At 27.4% G+C, this 23584-nt stretch overlaps 3 protein-coding genes across 3 annotated transcripts; all 3 read right to left on the bottom strand.

Annotated features, from left to right (window-relative positions):
• Positions 1-264: 264 nt before the first annotated feature.
• On the bottom strand, positions 265-1363 carry LOC145842852 (cyclin-dependent kinase 2-like). The gene has a single exon (XM_082950331.1). The coding sequence runs from the start codon at positions 1361-1363 to the stop codon at positions 362-364; it is 1002 nt and encodes a 333-aa protein (XP_082806457.1). The 3' UTR covers positions 265-361.
• A 699-nt stretch (positions 1364-2062) lies between these two features.
• LOC145843438 (cyclin-dependent kinase 7-like) lies at positions 2063-6827 on the bottom strand. Its single transcript, XM_082950921.1, has 5 exons — positions 6776-6827; positions 5471-5629; positions 4292-4546; positions 3853-4022; positions 2063-2396 (listed from the first exon to the last, which is right to left on the bottom strand). The coding sequence occupies exons 1-5, from the start codon at positions 6809-6811 to the stop codon at positions 2066-2068; spliced, it is 951 nt and encodes a 316-aa protein (XP_082807047.1). The 5' UTR covers positions 6812-6827; the 3' UTR covers positions 2063-2065.
• A 654-nt stretch (positions 6828-7481) lies between these two features.
• Positions 7482-12510, bottom strand: LOC145843439 (general transcription factor IIE subunit 2-like). The gene is made up of 4 exons (XM_082950922.1): positions 12238-12510; positions 8963-9171; positions 8018-8218; positions 7482-7701 (listed from the first exon to the last, which is right to left on the bottom strand). Exons 1-4 carry the CDS (start codon positions 12484-12486, stop codon positions 7482-7484), a joined length of 879 nt encoding a protein of 292 aa, XP_082807048.1. The 5' UTR covers positions 12487-12510.
• Positions 12511-23584: the final 11074 nt, after the last annotated feature.

The raw sequence follows: 23584 nt of genomic DNA, 5'->3' as shown, positions 1-23584 counted from the left end.
AACTTGAACAGAAAAATTTCACAAACAATTTATTCTATTTGGTTTTTATTGTTAGTACTTGAATTTTACAGAAAATCCAAGTGTCTTGTAATTGTATATGCTAAAAAACAATTTGTCGACTTTAGTATGAAGAATATTTAAAAAAACATTTTGGAATGTAACAACAATAATATCTATGTTTTTCAGTGCTAAAAATTATATCAATTTGAAAAATTTGCTATTTCATAAATATATGATTCATTTTAATAAATTAATGAGTATCAAACCAAAGTCACGTTTTAAAACAAAACCCGGAGAAAAAAATCATACTTTGTCCTCATATAAAAAACTCATATAAATAAATAGTCCTAATAAATAAATGTCAAGAAAACAAACGCTTAATAGGAAGGTTCGAATCTGAAGTCCTGGAAATGTTCGCGGTTCGCTTCCTCTTCGTCATCGTCGACACCTTCAGCGGTTCAGCAGGCGGTCGTGAGGAGAAATACTCGCTCTCTAGCGCCACCTCGCCGCTCCACCGCTTCCTGCAGTCGAACTGGAACAAACCACGCAACATATCGTGAACGTCACTTTCGTCTTCGGGGAATTTTTCTTCAAAAACCCTTGAATGATTGTTGCCATTGTTGTCGCTTTTCAACAAAAACTGGAAATGTTCCGGCAAGTTTTCGTAGTCGGTGATTTTGGGTTTCCCCAAAACTGAGAATATTTTGGAAAGCTGGTCCAGGTCGGAACTTCCCTGCTCAATAAGCGACTTTCTCCCCAACATTTCGGCGAAAACACACCCGCACGACCACATGTCTACTGATTGGTCGTAACTTCCCGGATGCAAAATCACTTCGGGGCTTCTGTACTGCAGGGTGACCACTTGCGGCGTCATACTTTCTCCCAACTCCCTCGACATGCCCAAGTCGGCGATCTTCAGCGTTCCGTCCGTGGCAACCAGCAGGTTGGACGGCTTCACGTCACGGTGGACCACCCCGTTGCCGTGGAGATGCTTCAACCCGCCAATCAGCATCCGCATGGTCGCTTTCACGTGACCCCTGCTCAGCGCGTGATTGGTCAACAGCTGCCGCAAGTTTGTCGCCGCGAACTCAAGAACCAGCGTGAGCCCCACTTCGCGTCTTATGACGTCATAGATGCCGATGATGTTCTCATGCTTGAGCTTTTTGAGAAGGTCGGCCTCGCGACACGCGCACTTTCTCCTGTACGCCATCGATTCCCGGGAAGACCCGTAACTGATCTTCTTCAGCGCCACCTGGCGGTCGTTCTGTTTGTCGTCGGCCTTGAACACTCGGGAGAAAACTCCTTTTCCGATTGTTTCGATTATTTTGTAATTATTCGCTTCATCGTCGCTCGAATCACTCATTATTTTATTAAGCTTTAATAACAAATAAAAGTTAAACAAATAATCTATTTTAATTGCCTAATAAATGTTAAGTAAACTTTTAAGCAATACTTATCTTAAAACAAAAAACCACATATTTTGTTTTGTTTAAAGTAACTAAAAATTAATTATGATGACTTAAAATATCAAAAAAAGAAAACATACAGCTACAACACTAATTTAATTTAACAACAAAAGTTAAATTTTCATTAGAACAAAAATAATAAGTTTTCGAAGTATTATAACAAGTATTATTATTTAATATTATAATTATTTAGATAAACTTACAAGTATCAAAATAAATAATTACAAGGGGAATCTGTAAAAAAATACTAACTTTATAAAACTCTAGCGTGAACAAAAGAAGAACGAGTATTTTAAAATATTTCATTTTTAAAACAAATGCTATTTAGTTTCATTGTATACGTTAAATCAAAACTTCAGAATTTGTTTGGAAACATAAATAAAAAATAAGTCTGCTGAAAGTGTAATTTTTCATCATTCTAAACAGAAGTATAATACAATCAAAACAGAAAACTTTCAAGTTTATATTAGACTCTAGTTCAGTTTCAATTTAAGTAAATATCATCATACAAACGAAGCAAGCAACAATTTCCTCTGCAAATCGCAACAGTCATCAATTCGAACTTTCCCCTCACATCTGAAAAACACCAGTTTCTCCTGCTAGGAAGCGAGCCTCTCGTTTTTATGGGGCATGGGTATCTTGGAGTGGTGGGTCGGCATGGGCAGCTCTGTGAAGTATCCCGACATCAGCGCCTGTGCCGCCCCCAGCCTCTTCAGCGGGTTGCACTTCAGCAGCCCCTCGATCAACCGGCAAGTGTTATCCGACGCAGCGGTGAATATCTCGCACAATGGCACCCCGTCGTGATGACACAATGTGACGTAGTTGGGGAGCGTGGCGATGTGCGGCCACTCCTCGTCACTAGGTGTCCCAATAACCTCGAATATCTTGCCCAGTTGGCCGATCGCGGTTTCAGCAACGAAGAACGGACACCTGGAGAAAAAATTATTAGTTAACACACGCAAGTAAAAAACTACAAAAGTGGAAAAATCATGAACTTCCAAGCCTCAGGGTCCAAAGCAGATCTATGAAAATTTTTTCGAATTTCCAGAGTTTAAAAAGGTCTGGTAAGTTACTATAATTACAAAGCTCTTATAAATGCAATACCAATACGCTCTTGAAAGAGTTTCTAGGGTAATGACTTAAATTGTATGTTGCAAATAAAAATATTAGATTATAAACTTTTTGATTTTTTCCAACCAAAAGACTCTAAAGTATATATAATATTAAAGTTGAGTCTTAAGTATTTTGAATAAAGAAAGCTTCAGGTAGCTTGTTTTCATTAAAGTATTAAATTAACTATTTTTTGTTTCTAAAACCATTACTAATAAGTATTTTTTAAATGCAAATAAATATTTATAAAAATCATATTTTAACACTGACGATAAGTAAATTAAACTAAATTCTAAAATTAAGACACAAATACTAATATCTTTAAAAACAATTATTTAACAGAATTATTTATTTAAATGACAGAAATATAAGTTGCTACTAATTTAAAATAAAACTAGCATTTCTTTCTTAGTTACAAAATTCAATTGTAAAGTTGTTTTTATACGTCTAAACAAAAAACTCACAATGTGAATAACAAGGAATTTGTTAGTTAATTAAAAATAAAATTAAGCCCTTTTATTAGCAAACTTTATTTGAATTTACTTGTGATTTGATAAATAATTTTACTTTTTAACTTAATAAAATTAGCAAAGTTATAATTTTTTTTCACTTTACCAAAATATGAATTTTATTTGAAAAAAAACCTGTTGGTGGCTGAAAATGTTTGCTCAAAATAGACTAAAGTGAACAAAACATTAATAAAACAATATATATATAAAAAATAAACAATTTTATGTTCAATTAGTTTTCTGTGCACACAAATATTATACCAATTCGCAACAAATTACACAAAACTTAACTAAAATAGAGATTATTTTCCCTTCAAAATACATGAAACTGTTACCAATAAAAGCATCAACTTATTTAAATTGCTTATGTAAATAAAATAAACTGTGAAGCAAGTGTTTGATGTTACAAAAGTAGAGTTGTTTTGAAAAAATTTATTGAACAAATTAAGTTCAAAATAAACTGAAAGTATAAAACACTTTACATGTCAATTTTCATTTTTTTTAATAAAAATAACTTCATAAAAGGTTTAAAGAAGGATTTAAACCATTTTGAAACAATTTAAAAACTGCTTTGTTATTATTTGCAGTTAAACTGAAAAAATAAATAAAATCTTACTGATCATTTTATCTTATTGTAGTATTTAATTTAACTAACTATTTCATATTTATCATGTTGTAGTGTTTAGTTTTATTTAGTTATTTCAATTAAAATAATTAAAATAATTTAAAATTTCATGTTAAAAACAACTATTTTCATAAACTTTTACCTCAATAACAGTTCAGCTAGTATGCATCCCACGGCCCAAGTGTCCACCCCAGCCCCGTACTTGGTTGCCCCTAGCAACAGCTCGGGACACCGGTACCACATGGTTACCACTTCTGACGTCAGGTCTCTTCCGGGGCTGCCGAACCTCTTGGCCAACCCGAAGTCTCCGATCTTCAAAATATATTTTTACTAATTTAAAATTTTCAGCATGTTAAAATAAAAAAGAAAAACACATTTTTTTAAACTAAGAAATATATACTTCAAGGTATGTTCAAAAATTAATTTTAAACTTTCAGCATATTTTAGCATTATACTAAATGATCAACACTTTTTTATAAACTTAATTGAAAAAAACTAAATATATTAAAACCAATATAAATTTTATTATTTTACTTTGAGTAATACTTATTTAGTAATATTTATTTTAGTACTTATTTTACCTTGAGGATTCCTTTAGAGCTGATCAGCAGGTTACCGGGTTTCAGGTCTCTGTGGAGGACGTAGTAGGCGTGAAGGAACTCCAACCCCTTCAGCGTCATGGCAACGATGGACTTGATGTCGGCCGTCGTCAGGACGACCGATTCCGACTTGATGATGTTCTCCACGTCGGTTTCCAGGAACTCGTAGACCAATGAGATTTGAGATTTGCTCCCCACCACGTCCGTCAGGTCGATTATGTTCTCGTGTTTCAGTTCCTAACATTATTTATATTTTCATGTTTTGATTGCTGTCACTTTGCAACAAGATTCAAAACTGATCTCAGACTCATTTCAACAATACGATAAAGTGATTTGAGGTCCTGATCAATAACTATCTAAATTAAGTACTGCTTTATAATATAAAGCTAATATGTTCTAAACATATCGATTAAACTAGTTAACGATATGTATGAGGCCGATAGGTATTGAATTCTCAATAAATTAAATATTGATGCTAACGTATTTCTTATTATTTTACATCTTTATTTATTGTTACTATATACTATTCTTCACTACTTTTCAAAAGTTTTTGTTTGTAAATGGTTGCCAGTTTTAACTTTTTATCTTAAGCACTTATTAACGATATTTTAACTATTAAAGCCTATTTGGAAATTATTTTTCTTTTTTAAGTGTAAAAAGTTAAAGTGTTTCTTTTAAAAATTAAGTGTTGTGACAATTTTAGTACAAGCTATGTAATTAGATATTTGTTTTATAAAACAGCTAAAACATTTGTACTTTTATGAAGTAGTCTGTTTTCTGTATAAACATAATTAAAAGCAAATCATTAACTGTTATCACTTGAAAAAGTATTTATAACTTGATAATTTATAAAATATAAATTATTTAAGAAAAAAACTAACTTAAATGTAGTTAAAACTGAAAATAGTAACAATGTTCATAGGTTTTTGTAGAAACAGTTATTGTAACTATATTATTAGTTAACTTATATTATTGTATTGGTGATTTTCTACTCAAAAGGCGCTTCATAAGTGTAACTAAGTGTATTTTCAAGAGAAAGACTTACAAAATATAATTTATTGTAATAAAAGTTTCAAGTCATAACAAACCTACTAAACTAATATATTAATCATTCAAAATTTTAATGCAACCTCACACACATTTTTCTAAAATATAAAATACCTTGAGCAGTTTGATTTCCCTGATGGCTGTTCTGTTCACCCCGTCCCTCATTTCTCTCTTGTCGCCTGATTTAATCTTCTTAATTGCCACAATTTCGCCTGTCAGCGTGTCTTTCGCCTTGTACACAGAAGCGAACTGTCCCTCGCCCAAGAACGCCACCTGATGGATATTTTTTTGAATGAATTTCATTTAAAACGTTGTTCAAATTCGAGATAATTTTCTGACAGTTTTGTGCTGTTTATTTTACTGCAGTGTTTTTACTTCATCTATGCTGGCAAACTAATCACAAAACTGTTTTAACTAATTTAGTCTTTAATCAACTATTTCTTAAAGTAATATTATTAGCTGTAATTAAGTTCAATCAAAAATTTTCAAGTTAATTACAAAATTTAATATTAATTCATAATAACTTTAAAATTTATTGCAAAATTTAAGATTTTTTCAAAAGCAATGTAAGGTTATTTTATTGTTTGTTTTTAAGTTTCTAATTACATACTAAGTTTTACGCGAATTTCAACGTAAATGAATACATTTCTAGTTCATTGTTGCCAATAAAAATAACAAAACTCACATACTTTTGTCTGTTTTATTGGATGTAAGTTGAATTTTGTATTGAACTATGAGAAATAATTCACAACTTATTTTGAAAGACTACCATTTTTCCGTTTTAAGCGAAAAATATCTTCAAGCTTACCATAAACAAACCTTAGACCAACGGTTCTTAACCTTCTTTTATGTTTTACCCGGTTTTGGAAGTTTGTTACCAAATTTACAATATACAAAATTGTGTTTATTTTGCGGGGAAAAACCAAAAATTTTTGAACTTTAAGCTTGTTAAATACAAAATTTGTAAAATATTATTTACCTTAAAAAAACTAGTTTAATACAAATTTATAGATTAAAAAGACAATCAATAAACATTAATTTACGTAACTTGTAATAAAGAAAAATTACCCCCTAAAACAAGGTAATTTACCCCCGGGGGTAAATAACCGCTTATTTAGACGTACAAAAGAAAATTGGTTAGGGCAGTTGTGATTTCATTAGTTTACAAATTAAATTTATCATACTATAAAATTAGAAATGTTTTTGATGTCGTAGATTTTTTTAACACAAAAATCAATAACTATTTTTTATTTAATCGAGAATTAAGTTGATAAAATGTTAACATTTTTATTTACTAAATCTTAAGGTGAAATATTTACTATACAAATCTCGAATGTTTCAAAATCATTGAGTCGCTTCTTTTCGAACTATTTATCATAACTAATGAAAGAATCTTAAAAACAATACTGAAAAACTAACTTTTTGATATCGACTCTTTGAAGAAGAATTAAACATTTTTATTTATATTTCTGTAAAAAATACACATACACAATGCTTTTTATCAATAAAAACACTTTAAAAAATATTTTGTGTAAAAGAACTTTTAATTTCTATTTGACTGTTTTACTATAAATTCTAAATAAAATCTAAAAATTAACAGTATAACTTTATCATTTAAGAAGTTGAAACTGAGAAAATGTACAACATAAAAACTTTTATCACCGAATTAAGAACAATAATATGGACAATAAATTAAAATAAAAACAAATTTATTGCCATCAGTTTGTAGATTTTTGAACAAATATTAAAAAGTTTTATTTAATAATTTCAAAGAAGAAACAAATATATCACAATAGGTTCAAAATCTAACCTACAACTATTTTTATATGATTTTTTTTTTGTAAAATTACTAAACTTAAACTCAACTTGAAAATGCTTTAAAAATTTAAACATTACATAAATAAAACATCGTTTAAATTTAGAATACAAAAAAAAATTGTTTATTTTTTTGTAATTTTTATTCTTTTATGATAAAATACTTTTAAATCGAAAACCCAAAATTGCAACCTAGTCCGTAAATCAGTACACAAACTAGAAGCAATGATCTAAAACAACAGAAATTTGAGAAATAAAAGTTTTTTTTTTCACAAGTCTTTGAAAAACCGTGGAATATTTGGCAAGAGTTTCAGTTTTTATCGGAATAATCCTTCAGGCCTTCGACGTGGGTGTTGAGAACTTTGAACTTCCTCTTCCTGCCCCCGCCCCCCGCCTTCTTCCTCTTTCTCCCCGCCGGCTCCTTCCTCTCCACCTTCTCCATTTCTCCCAAACCCTCCGACTTCAGGTAGTCCCGGATCCTTCCCTCCTCCAGCCCGTCCACTGCGATCGCCCTCCACATCCCTTTGAACCTGAAATTAGTTTTCATTATTATTTGAATATTATTATTATTTTTTCATTTTATTTTTTATTATTTGAATAATAACACTAATGTTTTTAAAAGGTGCTAAAAATTTTTGTAATATAACTATTAAAAAATTTTTCAAGTTTTTTTTTTCTACCATTACATTCTTCTAGCAAGATGTTCTTATTCACTTGATTCAACAACATGTAAACTTTTAGAAACAGCTTCTAAGAAAATTTAATAAGAACTTTAAATTTTCACGTAACCAGTTCAATCAAGTCTTGTTTCAAAAAAATCAAATAAAAAAATATTCAAAATTCTACCTGTCATCGATTTTAATCTTGCTGTAGCACGACTGGCTCCTCCCGACGAACGCCACCTCCTTCTTGTCGCCACCCATCAGCACCACCACCTTCTCCTGCTCCCGCAGCTTCTTCAGCCTGATCTTGGCCTTGGGCAGCGACTCGATGATGTCCTCCACCAGCATTCCGCCCCTCCCCTCCTCGCTGTACGTGTCCAGCAACCTGGTATTTAGTAAATTAATACCAAGTTACCCTACTTGTCAATATCTTGATTAGAATTCAACCTTAATACAAACCTGCTTCAAGGCAAGAAACAGTTGAGTGGACTAAATACAATTTTTGCAATTAAAAAGTACTTTTGTCATTATTATATTTGATATTTTTTTTTTCATTTTAAAGTTCATAAAAAAAACTTTTTATAATCGTACACATCAGGGTTTCCTCTTCATCAGGGTTTCCCTATGTGGTTTTAGTAAGTCGGGGGGCAACAACTAGTAAAGTGGCGAAGGGGGCAATTTTTAAATTTTTGGGCAGTCTTAAATTTTGAAACTTACACTAGATATTCTAAAGTTGCTTATGAAGAGAAAAAAAAAAAGATTTTAGGTGTTTTTATAGTAATTTTGAAATTTACACTAGATATCTTAAGTTGCAGATGAAAAGCAAAAAGGTCTTAGGTGTTTTTAAATGGTAGTTTTTTTAGTAATCATAATGAAAGGGGCAATAGCCTTAATTTCTTTAAAGGGGGCCATTTGAAAAAAAAGTTTGGGAAACCCTGCTCTTCATCATAAACTCCAGAATATCTAGTGTAAGTTTCAAAGCCTCGTGGCCCCCTCTACTACTCACGCAAACAAATAAAAAGTTTAGATGGGCAAAGTGGCAAAATATTAATATGCTTTATAAAAAATATCTTATCACAAACAAGTTTGATCAAAACTGGAGTTTCAAAATATTTTGCACAGTACAAACCTGAGAAGAGCGGCCTTGTTCTTCAGGGGAAACTTGGGCTTGTACACGAACTTGGTCACCCCGTCCTCCTCAACCACTTTTATCTTGGGGTTCTTGGGCAGGTCGGCAGCCAGCCTGTTCTTCTGCTGTGGGGTGACGTGCATCAGCCGCGCCTCCTCTATTATCTCGTCTATTGACAGCGGGTGGACAAACTCTTCTTGGTGGCGTTCCTGTCATTAACGATATTTCGTTTCTCCACGGTTTTTTTTGTTATTTAGTTTGGTAAACTGAGTGACATTTATATATATTTTTATGAGGATTTTAAAAATATCTAAAAATTGATAAATTCAAAACATTGTAACAATGATAATTATGTATCGTTATTGTTAACCGTCAAGCTTTACTAATAAAGCTGGTGTTGGATTACAAAACTCATTTCTTACTTTTTATATTCCGGTTTGAAAATAAGTCTCTATTTTAAATTCACATAAATTGATTATTAAAGATATAGTGTCCTATCCACAAGGTTACATGACTATTATAATTTGGACAACTCAAACTCTTTACAGGGTTGCCACTCTTTGAGCCAAAAAATCTTCCCTGAGTGACCAAAAATTTCCCTGAGTAACCTTAAATTTCCCTGAGTTTCCCTGAGTATTTTTCAAACCTTAAAAAAAATTTAGCTTCAACACCGGACTTGAATGCACCATGAATAATGTGCAAGCTGCAGGACCCTGTGTTAATAAGTTAAGGTAGACCTGAAGCCTCTCTATCAAAGTCAACTTTTTTTGCAAGAGCAACGTTCACATTTGGTCTATCCATTGAAATTTGGATCAGATTTTTTAGGTTTAACTCTTGAATTTCGGTCAATAGGGCTTTTTTTAAATTATCTGCAGTACAGTGACCTTAAAATGCTGAAGTAAAATATTGACAGTGTACTTTTTTTTTCTTCATGCATCTCACCACCAAATTGAGTTGAGTTTTTTGCATAACTTTATTGAAACACTCATCAAATGAAATGGAATAAAAAGACGAGCACAAAACTGTTTTTTTTTAAGACATCTTTAAAAAAAGGGGCTATACCAAAGTTTGTTATATATGAATATTTGGTTCTATTCATGCAGAACTTTTTTGCAATTTCACTATCAGGAAACATGGTAGTGAATAAAGTGTTATTATTATCGCAAGAGTTTCCTGACCAGTTTTCTTTGGTACACTTGAGAGCCCAATAAATTTCAGCAGCTGTTGAAGAAGTTGCAGCTGATATACTAGTTGAACTATTAGCCCTGGATTAGCAACTTAGAAACTGGATTAACTAAACCTCATTCTAGATCTAGAAAAAAATTTCCCTGAGATTTTCAAAAACTTCCCTGAAATTTAGAGAAAAAATCAAAACTTCCCTGAGTTTCCCTGAGTTAAAAGAAAAATGCCAAAATTCCCTGAGTTTCCCTGAGATTCCCTGAGATTTTCTACAGTTTGAAAATTCCCTGAGATTCCCTGAGTTCCCTGAGTGTGTGGCAACCCTGTCTTTATAAAATATTCAAAGACTACAAAAATAATACATAAGTTGAAATAAAAAATTGTTGAAGGTATAATCAATAAAAGTATGATAGTAAAATAATGAAAACAGTTATTTATTCAAAAATAATTTCAAAAAATACTAAAAAACACTTTAAAACAAATTTTAGCCATAGTACAACATATATTTTTAAAATTCCAAAAAAAAGGCTACGTACAGTACTTATTTAACAAGACAACTGCTTATTTTTTAAACTATTTTTCGAGTTATGGTCCTTAAAAACTTTTTTTAAGAACTTGAATTGTCAAAATTTTAAAAGTCTTGCCCCTTCATTACATAACTTACTTTTTTTAATTTACTTTCAATATAATTACTTATAATAATATATTACTTATAGTTATCTAAGAGAAAGAAGAAATAAAATTAATTCAGTGAAAAAATTATTAATATTTTGTGTAATATTTTTTTGAATTTATTATCAATATAATATGAACAAAGATTAAGTATTTTTTTAGAAACAAAATGCAAAGAGTTAAAAATGATTATCTTTAACTTTTTATCATTGAAAAAATGATTGAACAGTTTAACAATTAAAACATTGTCTTTTATGTTCCTTTATTTCTTATTTTAAATATTAAATAAAAAGATCAAAAAAAAAGTATTATCAAAAAAATATTGAATACTCTTTAATATTTCAAAAACTGTAGTACTAACAGGATTATACAAGGTTGCCACTCGTTTTTTTAAATTTTTTTCCAGGATTTCCAAATCTCTTCCAGGTTTTTAAAAGTACACATTTTTGGGTCTATTTTTAGTTTAAAGTTTTTTTATATAAGAAACTGTGTTAAAAAGTATAAAAAACATTGAAAAGATACTGTAAAGTTACTTTAAATGTGTTTTTTAATAAAAAAACTTTTGATGACAACAAAAATATCTTATTTATATGATAGATTTTTTGTGTCAAATCGAAATTTTACTAATGAAAATGTAAAAATTATTAAAAATTCCTGGTTTTTCCAGGTTTTTTGATCAAAATTCCAGATTTTTCCAGGATTTTTTGAAATTTCTCAAATTCCAGGTTTTCCAGATTACTTTTGTCTAAATTGTCAAATTCCAGGTTTTTCAAGGTTTCCAGGTTAAGTGGCAACTCTGATTATATAACTTTAAAACCACAAGTTCTTCACACTTACATCATTAATACCTTCACAATTTATAACATATTTTTGTTTATTCTTTTTACAATAAACATTGGCAAAAGTCTGCAGAACAGAAGCCTGGACTCTCGTATGCCGTGAGACAAAGCTCAAGTTTAACAAAAGGGTTGATCATACCAATTCGATCATCAGACCACAAGCCCTCGGTAGACTGACAACGGTATTGTCCTAATTAGGACTCATCAGTCATCCTCAACCAAAGAACTTGCAGTCTTTAATCTACAAACGGTTTATACATGCAAGCATGAAGCAACCATTTGCTGGTAACAATCAGTGACGTCAGCATTTATTCTTTTCAAATAGAACTTTTTAGAGTTTTCTGAAGTAGTGGATACAAAACTTTAAATAGTGAGTAATTTTTTAAGTTAAAAGATTACTTTTTTCAAAATTGCTTTAGTCATTACAAATTTAATTGTAAAGTTTTAAAAAAGTTTTCAACCTAATATTATCAATATAAAAATGAACAAACATCAAATGTAATAAATTAAAACTATTTCTTTTATATAAATTTCAAAGTACCCAACTAGGAACATTTTACATAAAAAAATCTATTTCTAACTAACCTTCATCTTATTGATAATAGCAAATTGTATCTGCTGCTGATGCTTTTTTTGAGGTATACCACCATAATTGTATGGAGAAGGGTCCGCATACTTGAGATCAAATGGCGTTGAATGCTTCTTTTTTGGTAAAAAAGACTTCTTTGGTGGCAATTTTTTTAGTTGTGAAGTTTTGGCTTGCTGAGGAATCGGCTGGGACAGATTTCTCATTTGAGCCTGCCTAAACTGTGTCATTTGTGAATTGAAATTCATGGTTGTAAGTTTAATTTAAACCTAAAATCTGTAAAATTTTAATTTCAATTAACTCCAAACACTATAATTTTTAAGAAATGAAAACAAAAAAACAATTTGGTTTAGAAACAAAATGACAAAATTTAGTTTTAGTAAACTAAATTTAACTAAGTATTTGTAAAGAAGATTTTAGTTTAATCGAAGGTTGCCACTAATTATTTACTTACTTTTTACATTTAGAACTTTTAAGTATCCTTTATTAAAACATTCCTATAAAAATCTTAATATAATACTTTTTTCTGTAACTTAAGAGGTCAAGTAAAAATAATTAAGAGCTCTTCTCCATTGCTTTATTACATTTTGCAGTAATTTTTTAGATATAAAATATCAAAGTTAAGATGGTGTTAGTTTAAAAAACTTAATTTGAAACCTACCTTTGACAAAAGTTTACAAACTATTACCTAAAACTTTTAAATTTTATTCATAACAAATATTCATTATTTTATCAATTATTTTTTTTTTTAGTTAAATCTTCTTTTTTGGCTTAATAATTTTGGTTTCTAAGTTTGTTTTGGTTAACTATTTTAGATTTTACTAAGAAAAACTTGTTAACATTTCAAAGCTTTTAAAATAAATTTTTTTTTAAGGTTTTTTAAAGTTTAAGGAAAATTGAAAACAACATAAATGCCTGAATTTAAGTTTAAACTTATCTATCAGGCATTTATAACAAATTCAATTAAAATAGCTCTAAGAGAAAGTGTTTAAATTAAAAACCATGGGTGTCTAAAACTTAGCTTCACTTAAAGGGATCTTCAGATCTTAAAGTAACAATAAAATTAACATGAAGCACACATCAAAATTTTATTTGTTATTGTTATTTAATTTAAAAGTATTATTACTATGTTTATATTGAATATTGATATAATTTGTTTTTATAAATGTCTCTTTTTAACTAATTTTCCTTAAATTTACTTTTATAAAAAATTATAATGACTAATTAATTACTAATTACTTTCTCACTACTTGATCTTACTATATATTTGTGTGCTTTATGTTGTTTTATTACTACTTAAAGCTGTGAAGACCATTTTAGGTGAAACTTTGTCAGCTGAGTAACAATCTGTAAATAAACTTTTGATCATTAAGCTCTCTAGTTTTTATATAGATTGAGTAGTTTTTTAACTTATGTATATATATATTAGTATTATAGTATCTATTAACAGGGTGACCACTGGTTTTTGGCAAATTTTTTCCAGGTTTTCAAAATATCTTTTGGATCTTTTCAGGTTTTTAAAAGGACTCCTTCTATTGACCACTTTTAGTGTAAATAAATCATACACTATAAAATGTGTTTTTAAAAGATTACTATTATTTGATCTTTGTTTTATTGTGTATTTAAAATTATGTACTGGAATATTCAAGTTGTTGATACTGATAGCCTCTCTAAAGTAGTTATTGCTTTAAACAAAGATAAGTTTATGTTAAACATTAAAATTATTTTTTGTTTTATCTTTGATAATCTTACAATGTATACTTTCTTGATTTACAATGTGATGATCAAGTAATAAAATTTTTGAAAAAGAAAACAACCAATCCTAAAGTGTATAATATATAAATACTAAGATGACATAAAGCTAAAAAAATAAACTAACCAACAAATGGTAACAAAAACACTCAATAAACAAGTCTTATAACAACACAGAGATATTAGATTACTTAAACTTTAAAAAAGTTGTATGGTTTTTTCAGTCTCAATACAAACTATTAACAATAATTAAACAAAAACACAATAGTAATACTATAACTAAACTAGGCATAACTAAGGACTATTGTAATACTAAATAATGAGCCTTACCACACCACCATCATCAACAATATCCAAGACAACTGGCTTCGTCCTGATTACCACTCATCAGGCAGGCATAGTTGCGAGAAACCCCTATTGAGAACTCTTTAAACATGCTTAAACACATAGCGACTGTTTGTGGGTAAAGTTGAAATAATAGACACAGCTATAGCATTAATAGCCCAATGTCTCAGACATTGTCAGTGCTTGTTTGATCAGTTTCAACCAGAATTTATTAAGGTCTTAATCAATAATTAATAATTAACTACTTATAGTTTATATTTTTCAAGTCAAAATATTTTAAAATTTATAGTTTTTATAAAATAACAAGGTCTTTTACTAAACACAAATCTATTTGAACAACTTTCTTGAAGTAGCTGTCTAAAGATCTAAGTTTTTTTATAATTTTTGTACAAAATTACATGTTTTTCACAATTTTTATACAAAACTCCAGGTTTTTCATAGTTTTTATTTCAAAATTTCCCAAACTCTAGGTTTTTTGCCTAAATTGTCAAATTCTAGGTTCTTTCAGATATCCAGGTTTTGTGGCCACCCAGTACCAATATGATAACTAAACAAAAACTTCTATTTTAAGTATATTTTTTTAATTAAATACAAGTTTAGTTAACTTTACTTTGTTTTTATTAGTTTTAGTTCATAAGATAACAATATATTTTATTTTCTTGTTTTGTTTTTGGTTTGTAACTTCTTCCATTAACTTGTTTTTAATACATCTTTCAAATTAAATCTATAACTGAAGAGTTCTACAGGGCAAAGCATTGTATTCTAATTAAAACCTGATTAAATAAAATCTTGAAAACTTGTTTTCTGTAGTCCAAGTTATTAAGAACTTTTGTTATTCAATAAATATACTACTCACTAATTAACATAAACTAAGTGGTACAACATACTTAGAATAGCTTTGCAGAATGAAAAATTATACATTGTAGAATGTTATTTTATACAGAAAAAGTTTTAACAAATAAAAATAAAAAGTTAATGTTCCTCAAATTTTTAGGAAATGTTCTTTGATGTATTTAGAAAATTCTGTCAGAACAGAATTTAAAAAATATAAAAAACTAAAATTTTATAACAAAAAAAATAAATAAAATGTTTTTTTTGTTTATTTTTTATATATAATTTTTATTTAATATTTTTTATAAATTCTGTTCTGACAGAATTTTCTAAATACATCAAGGAACATTTCCTAAAAATTTGAGGTAGTTATCTCAAAAAACATAGGAGAAGATAGATTTTTAGTGAAATAGTCTATTTTTGTCATTTTAGTTTGCGCCTCCAATAAGGAACCTATTGTTGCCTCCAACTTTGACCCGCTATATCTCAAAAGTTATTTTGAATTTTATAATCTGTAAAAAGCATGTTGTAGCTTAGTAAAAACTATATAAAATAAAATCAAAAACCAAAAAAGGGTGTTTACCCCCCCTATTCCCTTAACTAACCTATGATAATGAAAAGTTTTATCTAGAAGTACACAAAAAACTTTCATTAGAAAATAAGCTTTATAGACCATAATAACATTACCTGTTATTAATAGTACAAAATATCATTACTTAAAAACTAGTTCTATTAAATTAAGGCATAAGGGAGAAATTCTAACATTATTATTTTACTAAAATAGCATTGGCTCTTATATGAAAGCTTTGAGAACAAAATACAAGCTAGTTTTTATAGAATTAAAAAATATTATTTAAATTTCTAATACTTTAATTTTTGTGAAAAATTTTTGATATAAATCTAAGAACCGCAAACTTTTTGGAGTCAATTTTCTTGGAAATTTAGAAAATAACTAAAAATCTATCTTTTCCTTCATTTTTTGAGCTAGAAACCTCAAACTTTCAGGAAATTTTCCTTTTATAGTTTAAAAGACTTCAAAAGTTGTGATTTTCAAAATTATATAAAATAAAAATTTTAGATTATAACTTAAATTATAAATATACAAAAAAATAGGTTTTTTTCTTAAATTTTTTTTCAAAATTAAAAAAACTCTTGCATTAAATCTTTCTTAAATTTAATTGTAGACTTTCTGAAAAATTTGAAGATTGGTTAAAAAATGAAGGAGAAAATATATTTCTAATAAAAGTTAATGTTTAAACATATCGAAAATTGTGTATTTTGTACTAATTGTAAAAATATTTATAATTGTTTCAAAGTTATTAAAACGTGCACTTCGTATAATGAATTATTATCTTCAGAAGCTTTACTAATTAAAAAATTGCAGCCAAATTTGAATAATCAGCTTGGTCCTGATAAAGGATCAAGAGTAACTATTAATGTTTTTAAATAATCCATTTTGTCTTAATTGTTTATAAAAATCCATTTTTGTTAATTACTTGTCGTTTTAATTAGTTGTGTTTTTTACAAATGATATAGTTTCACTCAATTTATTTTGTGTTAGTTTAACTAGTGAGTGTTTAGTATTTTGATAAGGGAATTTGGACATTCCGAAAGCGCTTAAGTTTTTAATAAAGTTTATAATGAAAAAATTGTTTGTCTTGTAGTTAAATGGTACTTAATTACATTAAAAGGTCTAAATATATCTGAACTATTTCTAATAAGTAGTCTATTTTTTTGCATTTTTGGTTTGCATCTTTCATTAGGAACATATTGAGGTCACAGACTTTGATTTGATTTTTTCAACTGCTTAAGTATGTCTGATAGCTCAGATAAAACTTTATAAAAAAAGATCAACTTATAAAAATTAAGTTGGACCCCCCTATTCCCTTAATTGAGAAGTTTTATTGAAAACTGTTGATAAATTTAAAATAAGTACTGAGTATTTGAGGTTGATAATTGTTACTTATACTACTTAGTTAACACAGTATTTTAAACTAAACTTAACTTTGCATTTGAGACATTGAATAAGGCTTGCCCTATACTTCTAAAAAAATTTGGATCATAAAGTATGTTCTAGCAAGCCCTAAAACCTCAAAAACTTCTAAAAGAGGAATCTGAACATAGTTGAATATTTTGTTGTATATTATAAGAAGTTAACTAATGTTCCAAATAAGTGATTTGATTTTCCTGTATGTTGTCAGATTGTGTGAAGTTGGTTGCTAGGTTTCGAGAGGACATTAACATTATTTTTATTTATATATTTGTATTGCATGGTTTTAGGTTTTTATTGATAAAAAGACTAGTCATTTTTCAACAGTATAAGTACTTTGTTTGTTTTCAGGTTACTGTGGGAAAATGAAATTTTATTTACAGATTAGCACTTAATGTTCTTATTATACACTAGTTTATAAAGGATAAAAAATATTTAAGTGTATTGACAGTAACTGATTTGGGTTATTTTTTATTTGGGGATTAAAATTTGGATTGTTGGTGTAATTTTTAGTTGCAGCCTCAGTAAACATTTGTTTAAGGATTTGAGCTTTAAAAATTTTGCTGACTTTTTAGTTTTTATTTATAGAATTTCACCTTGTGAATGCTCTCCAAATGGATTGCCATAAAGGGTTTTTGGATCAGAGATATTTATATATTTGCTTATTTTTGACTAATTAGGTGTTAAATAGACTGTGAAGTGGTGAAGGTAAAGTTGTAAATGCTTGCCTTACAAATTGGCGCAAAGCAAAAAGTTTGAAAATGTTTTTTTTTTCTTACCACTCAAAAAAAAAAATATAAATTTAATAAAATGAGAGCTGAGAAAATGTTTTACCTATAAGGAGTAAATAAGGTTATTGATACTGAAATAAAAATATTGTTAATGATTTAAGATATACTGTCAAATAGTTTTATAAAACCTTTTGATTTTAAAAGTTAAATGATACCCATACTTAATTGAAATTTGATGGTCTAGTTGTTTAGAAAATATTAAATACACATAACTGTAAATTAAAATTCATTTAACCTTTTACTTTCACAAAACAAATTATTTTAAAAACAAAATAAGTTATTTTAGAAACAAAATAAGTTATTTTTTATAATATTAGTTAATTGTAAACATAAGTGTATTATTTATTTTTGGTAAGATTATTTTATGAGTGAATTTTTATTCTTAGTCAACTAACATTTTTTACTATTGAGCAAAAAAAATATATGTGCATTGAATTAAGCAGCACACGTTTTTAGAATTGCAAGTAAAAACTATTTGATGTGAAATAGACTGTGTCTTATAGACTTCAGGTTCTTATGACTCAGTGAAACTTCTTCATTATCCTATTCATTTGAATTCTAGTGTTTATATACTTTTTGATCAGAACAATAAGCCATTTTGTCTCTTTTAATAAATTTCTAAGAACCAAATATAAAAAAATCAAAGAACTAAAAAAAGATTTACTATGATATGCACTATAGTATAAATAGCTTTGTTAAACAATTTTTTTCTGTGTAATTAAACAATTAAAAATAATCAATATACTTACTTTAAAAAATTTTTTATTAGTTTTTAATGGTAAACTAAAACATGAAGCTAATGTGAAAAAATAGTAACAAACTGTCAATGCTAAATTATTTGAAAATAAAGTTTTTTTTTTTCCTGAATAATGTGGTTTATAAAAAACATTTATAAATTAAATAAAAAATATCGACAAATGCATTGCATTTTTAATAAAGTAGGAAATTTTTTAAAACACACTTTTTAACTACTATGTACAAATAACGTTTTAAGTAAAAACTAAGCTAAAAACCTGCTTGTTATATAATTAATACTTTAATACACTATTTAATCCTTATAGTAAATTTTTATTAAAATATATCTGTTTACAATTTACTTGTTTTTTTTTTTTACATAAAATTAGAACTTAATAAATTATTACTATTGTTATATTTTTTTTACAACTACTATTACAACTTTTTTTTGATGAGCACACTAAATTAATAAGTTTACTAGATCAACACAGCCTAGGTTTAAGAAATTAATTTTTACAACAAAAATAATCTTACAATAAATGAAAACTTAATATTATATTAATTTTAAAAACGTAAAAAAAAGTTTTTAAAATTTAAAAAGGTTAGATATTAAAGATATATAAAATATCTAGAACTTTTTGAGTTCTGATAAATCAACAACCACAAAAGTTTTTGTTCAAGTAATAAAGTTTTACCAAACGTTTTTTTTTTTGTAGTATTTTTTTTTCAAACATTTTTTTATACTTTAGCGTGACATGTACTTTTTTACCTTTAAAAAGTTTTTGAACATAAAACATTTTTTGTCGAAAATTATAGTTTGTAGTTCTGCAAAAAAAAAAGATAATTTTGTTCAAAATTATTTTGAAGTACCAACCAAACAAAGTTTACCTTAAATTTAGCAATACCCTGTGTTGTTCTTGGACACTTTACAATTCATTTTTGTTTTATAAAAGTTCATTACAAGTTAAGCAATTATTCTGTCAGCTGAAAATTCTAGGTAAATCGGATTTGTTAAAAAAATTACTTCATTTTATTAAAAGCTTTGCTTAAAAGAAGTTTTTTTTCGAATTTATTAGATATATGTTTGGAGAAGGTTCGTTAAGGATAGGGATATAAATTAAAATGTTTTAGTTCAGTTGCTTAGGAACGTGGAATTAGATACCAACAATGTATTGTTTTGTTTTTCTCTTTAAAATCTTCAAAACCTTTATTGACGTTGATATTAAATAGTCACCTAGCACACCATGCTGTACAGAATAGGTCGAAAACTATTAGCTGAGAAGTAAGTAGGATAACACAAAGTTTTGTAAGTAAAAAAAAAACAATTACTAAAGTAAGTGCTAAAATGTTACAATAAAATAAAGATTCAAATTAGCTCGTTGTAATATTTTATAAACTAAAAGTGTCTAATACTCAGTTTAAACGCATCAATCCGATTAGTCCTTTTACGTTTACAGACGAAAGCAAAACTGTGGATCGATTGAAAGCAAGGAAGATTATTTTGTTACGTTTTTCATTCAATAAACTGCATATATAAATCTCTATGGGTTGTAAAAATTGATAAATAAATCTTTTAAAATACAATAAAATTATTTAATAAATCATTATAAAATTTTCTTTTATATGGAAAAAATTATTCGATAAAAAAAAAATATTTTTATATTTCTTCCATAATTAATTACTTTAAATACTATTAAGCAACTATTAAGCAAAAACAAATTTCAAATCAAGACAAAAAGCTAAAAGACAAAATGCTTTGCAAAAGACAAACATACATGCGAAAAAAACAAGTATTTGAAAGTTTTTAAAGTAAATACTTTAAATGTGCCTTAAGATTTTTTATAAGTTAACGATAATTTTTATTATTAGATACTTTAAATTTCAATATGGGTCTAACTAAAGAGTTTTTTAGTTTTTAGTTTCATTTTACAATAGCTCGCAAAGCTTTTTTATTTAAGAAAATTAGTTACCTAAAAAATTACAATTTTTTAATTTTTCAAGCAAAATAATTTTATTTTTATAAACACTAGAACGTTACCTGTTTTTAATTATTTTTACAAAGCCAAAACAGTCAATTTGATAAAACCTCATGGTTTTGAGAAAGTCCCTTTAAAAATTTGCTTGTGGAAAGTCCCAAGAAAGCAAATGTTATCTAGAGATAAAAACAAATAATAACATTTGAAATTATTATTTTCAAATTTTAGAAAAGTTTCACTTTTTCATAGGCCTTTATAAAACTTTTTCACTGAAGTTTTAGAAATTCCACCAAGTTTTCAACAAAAAAAAACTCCAAGAAAAAGATTAATAAAACGTGAAATTCAGTTTTTCTCTGAAAAATAATGTGGTTTTTACAAGGTTTTTACAAGTTTTGCCTCCAAACTACACCAATAAATGATTTTAAAGGTTAAGGAAATATATAACCTCCCGTGTAGTTCTACTTGAATATTTAATTATGTTAATTAAAATAAAATAAAATTAATTCTAAATCAAAAAAAAACCTAACTTAAAAACCTTAATCAAAAAAAAAGTTTGTTGTTAGGTAAACTGTTTGGCCTGATGCCATAGTAGTACTTATAATGGCTTATAAACTCTTTGAGTTGAACATTGCAAACTAGAAATCCAGTGGTCAATTCATATACAAAAAAAACTCTCAATAAGTTAAAACCTCTATATTAAAAACTACTATGTATGGGAAAATAATGAAGCTCAAACCCACAAGCAAGTATTTGCTGACCCTGTAACAATAAACTACTTCAAAATCTAATTTTGTCATTATTGTCATTAAAGAGGTCTTAGTTGGTGAAAATTTTCTTAATTGTTAAAATGAAAGCATAACATTTTATGAAAATATTTTGAAAGTTACCCAAAAAACAGTATGCTAAATTTTAAAGTTAACATAAAACTTCATAAAAATTTAAACATGTACTTTTATCTTAACCTTAGTAGTAAAAACACTTACTATCTTAAACTAATACAGTTTATGGTAATTAAGCACACATATATAAAGTACATTTTAGGTACATATATAAACCATAAGTTTTAAACAATTTAAGAATTTGTTTTAATATAATATAATACTTTTTATTTAACAATAATGTCATCAAAAATGAAAAAGTCAGCAAAATTAGGTTTACACAAAATGCTTCAAAACTAATACATATAAACATTAAAAAAAATTTTTAATTTACACCTTTTAAAAATTAAAAAAAAAATCTTAAAAAATTCTTTAAAGTAATTTTTTATCAAGTTTTCTAAATTCTGTTGACATTAGACCAAAAATTAGGATTTAAATACTTAAAGGAGTATAGGCTAAGTCTCGTTTTAGGTTTTTATGGTTACAAAATTTACTTTATTTAAAACAATATTTAAAATCATGTGAATGAACAAAACTAGCAAGTGTAAGTCTATTGTAGTGAACATCAAATCCTATCAAGTATTGTGCATATACTTACAACTTCAACACATTATTTAATTTAGTAGAACAATTTATAAAACAGATGATTGGTTGTGATCAAAGCAGGCACATGGTAAGCATGTCTGATAATTTTATTGCATAAAAAAAGTTGGTTTGAAGAAGCAGTCATAACTCATAAGCAAATATAAAATATTAATTTGCAAATAAAGCAAACTATAGTACTTTATTTTTAGCTTATTTGTGTCTAAATTTATATAAAAACTTCCAAACTGCTTTGATTTGAGAGACCAGAAATGAATTCTATAATTATCTCTGAAGTTGCCCAATCAATTTTTTTTTTACTTTTCCTACTTCTTTAATATTTGACATAAGAAAATATAAAATGTTGTGATGATATGTAATGTGGCTAAAAAAGCTTATTAGTGAAAAATACATAATCTAAAAAATCTTTAAGATCAAGTCAAAAAAAATCTTTAAACAAACACCATTAAACAGGGTTGTCAAAAAACCTGGAATTTGTCAATTTAAACTAAAAAACCAGGAAAACCCTCAAGTTTGAGAAATTAAAAAAAAAAAAACTTGAAAAAACTGGAATTATTAACAATTTTAACATTTTCAGTAGTAAAATTTTGATTTAACACAAAAAATCCATTATATACTTAAAAAAAGTTTGCCATTATCAAATGTTTTTTTACTAAAGAGCACATTTAAAGTAGCTTTACAGTGTCTTTTTTATGATTTTATACTATTTAACACAGTTTTGTACCTTCTTAACTTAAAACTATAAATTGACCCAAAAGTTTGTATTTTTAAAAACCTGAAAGAAATTTTAAATACCTAGAGAAAATTTGCCTAAAACATTTGGCAACCCTGATTGAAAATGTAATGACAACTAGATTAAACTCACAATTAATAGCTATAACTAAATAATATCAAGTATATCTTTAAGAAGTTTATAAAAAAACAACACTAGAAAAAACAAAGAATTAAAAAATACGTTATTTCAATCAGTTTAAAGAAAATTTAAATTGATTGTTGGTGTGATTTTTTATTTGTAGTGCCAGTGGGCACTTGCTTGGGGATTTTAGCTACTAGATAAAAAAAGGGCAGGTAAAATTTGATGAGATTAAACTTGCTTGACTTTAAGTATTATTGTTTAGTTCACCTTGTTTTACCTTATTTTGTGTATATTCTTTATTTCATGTTAGTTTTTATAACTTAAAAAAAAGTATTTTCTAAAGTTATGTTTATTCTATATAATTTTTTTTTTAGTATCAATTATTTAGTTATTCAAACTTAATTAAAAGTATCTTTTATTTTACAGTTTTTGCTTAAAATACTTTTTTTTAGTTTTGTCATAAACTCAGTCTTAATTGTTCTATTTCAGGCTAGTTTTTTATCACTAAAGCTGGCTTTTTTGCTTCAAAGGTTGGAAATCCTAACTTTCCAACTGTAAATAAATCTAATGACATGTATGGTTACAGCAT

This window comes from Thalia democratica, chromosome 8, assembly GCF_965202585.1.
Source record: "Thalia democratica chromosome 8, ktThaDemo2.hap1.1, whole genome shotgun sequence".
Taxonomy (NCBI): Eukaryota; Metazoa; Chordata; class Thaliacea; order Salpida; family Salpidae; genus Thalia; species Thalia democratica.
Note: the sequence above shows the minus strand (reverse complement) of the source record. Positions and strands in the feature narration are given on the sequence as shown.

Coding starts and splice junctions, on each gene's coding strand:
- LOC145842852 (XM_082950331.1), bottom strand. CDS start 1,363: ATGAGTGATTCGAGCGACGATGAAGCGAATAATTACAAAATAATCGAA.
- LOC145843438 (XM_082950921.1), bottom strand. CDS start 6,811: ATGTTTAATTCTTCTTCAAAGAGTCGATATCAAAAA. Junction 4,023..4,291: donor GCTCTAAAGGAATCCTCAAG/GTAAAATAAGTA, acceptor TATATTTTGAAG/ATCGGAGACTTCGGGTTGGC. Junction 2,397..3,852: donor CTAGCTGAACTGTTATTGAG/GTAAAAGTTTAT, acceptor TTTTTTCTCCAG/GTGTCCGTTCTTCGTTGCTG.
- LOC145843439 (XM_082950922.1), bottom strand. CDS start 12,486: ATGAATTTCAATTCACAAATGACACAGTTTAGGCAGGCTCAAATGAGA. Junction 8,219..8,962: donor AACAAGGCCGCTCTTCTCAG/GTTTGTACTGTG, acceptor ACTAAATACCAG/GTTGCTGGACACGTACAGCG. Junction 7,702..8,017: donor AAGATTAAAATCGATGACAG/GTAGAATTTTGA, acceptor AACTAATTTCAG/GTTCAAAGGGATGTGGAGGG.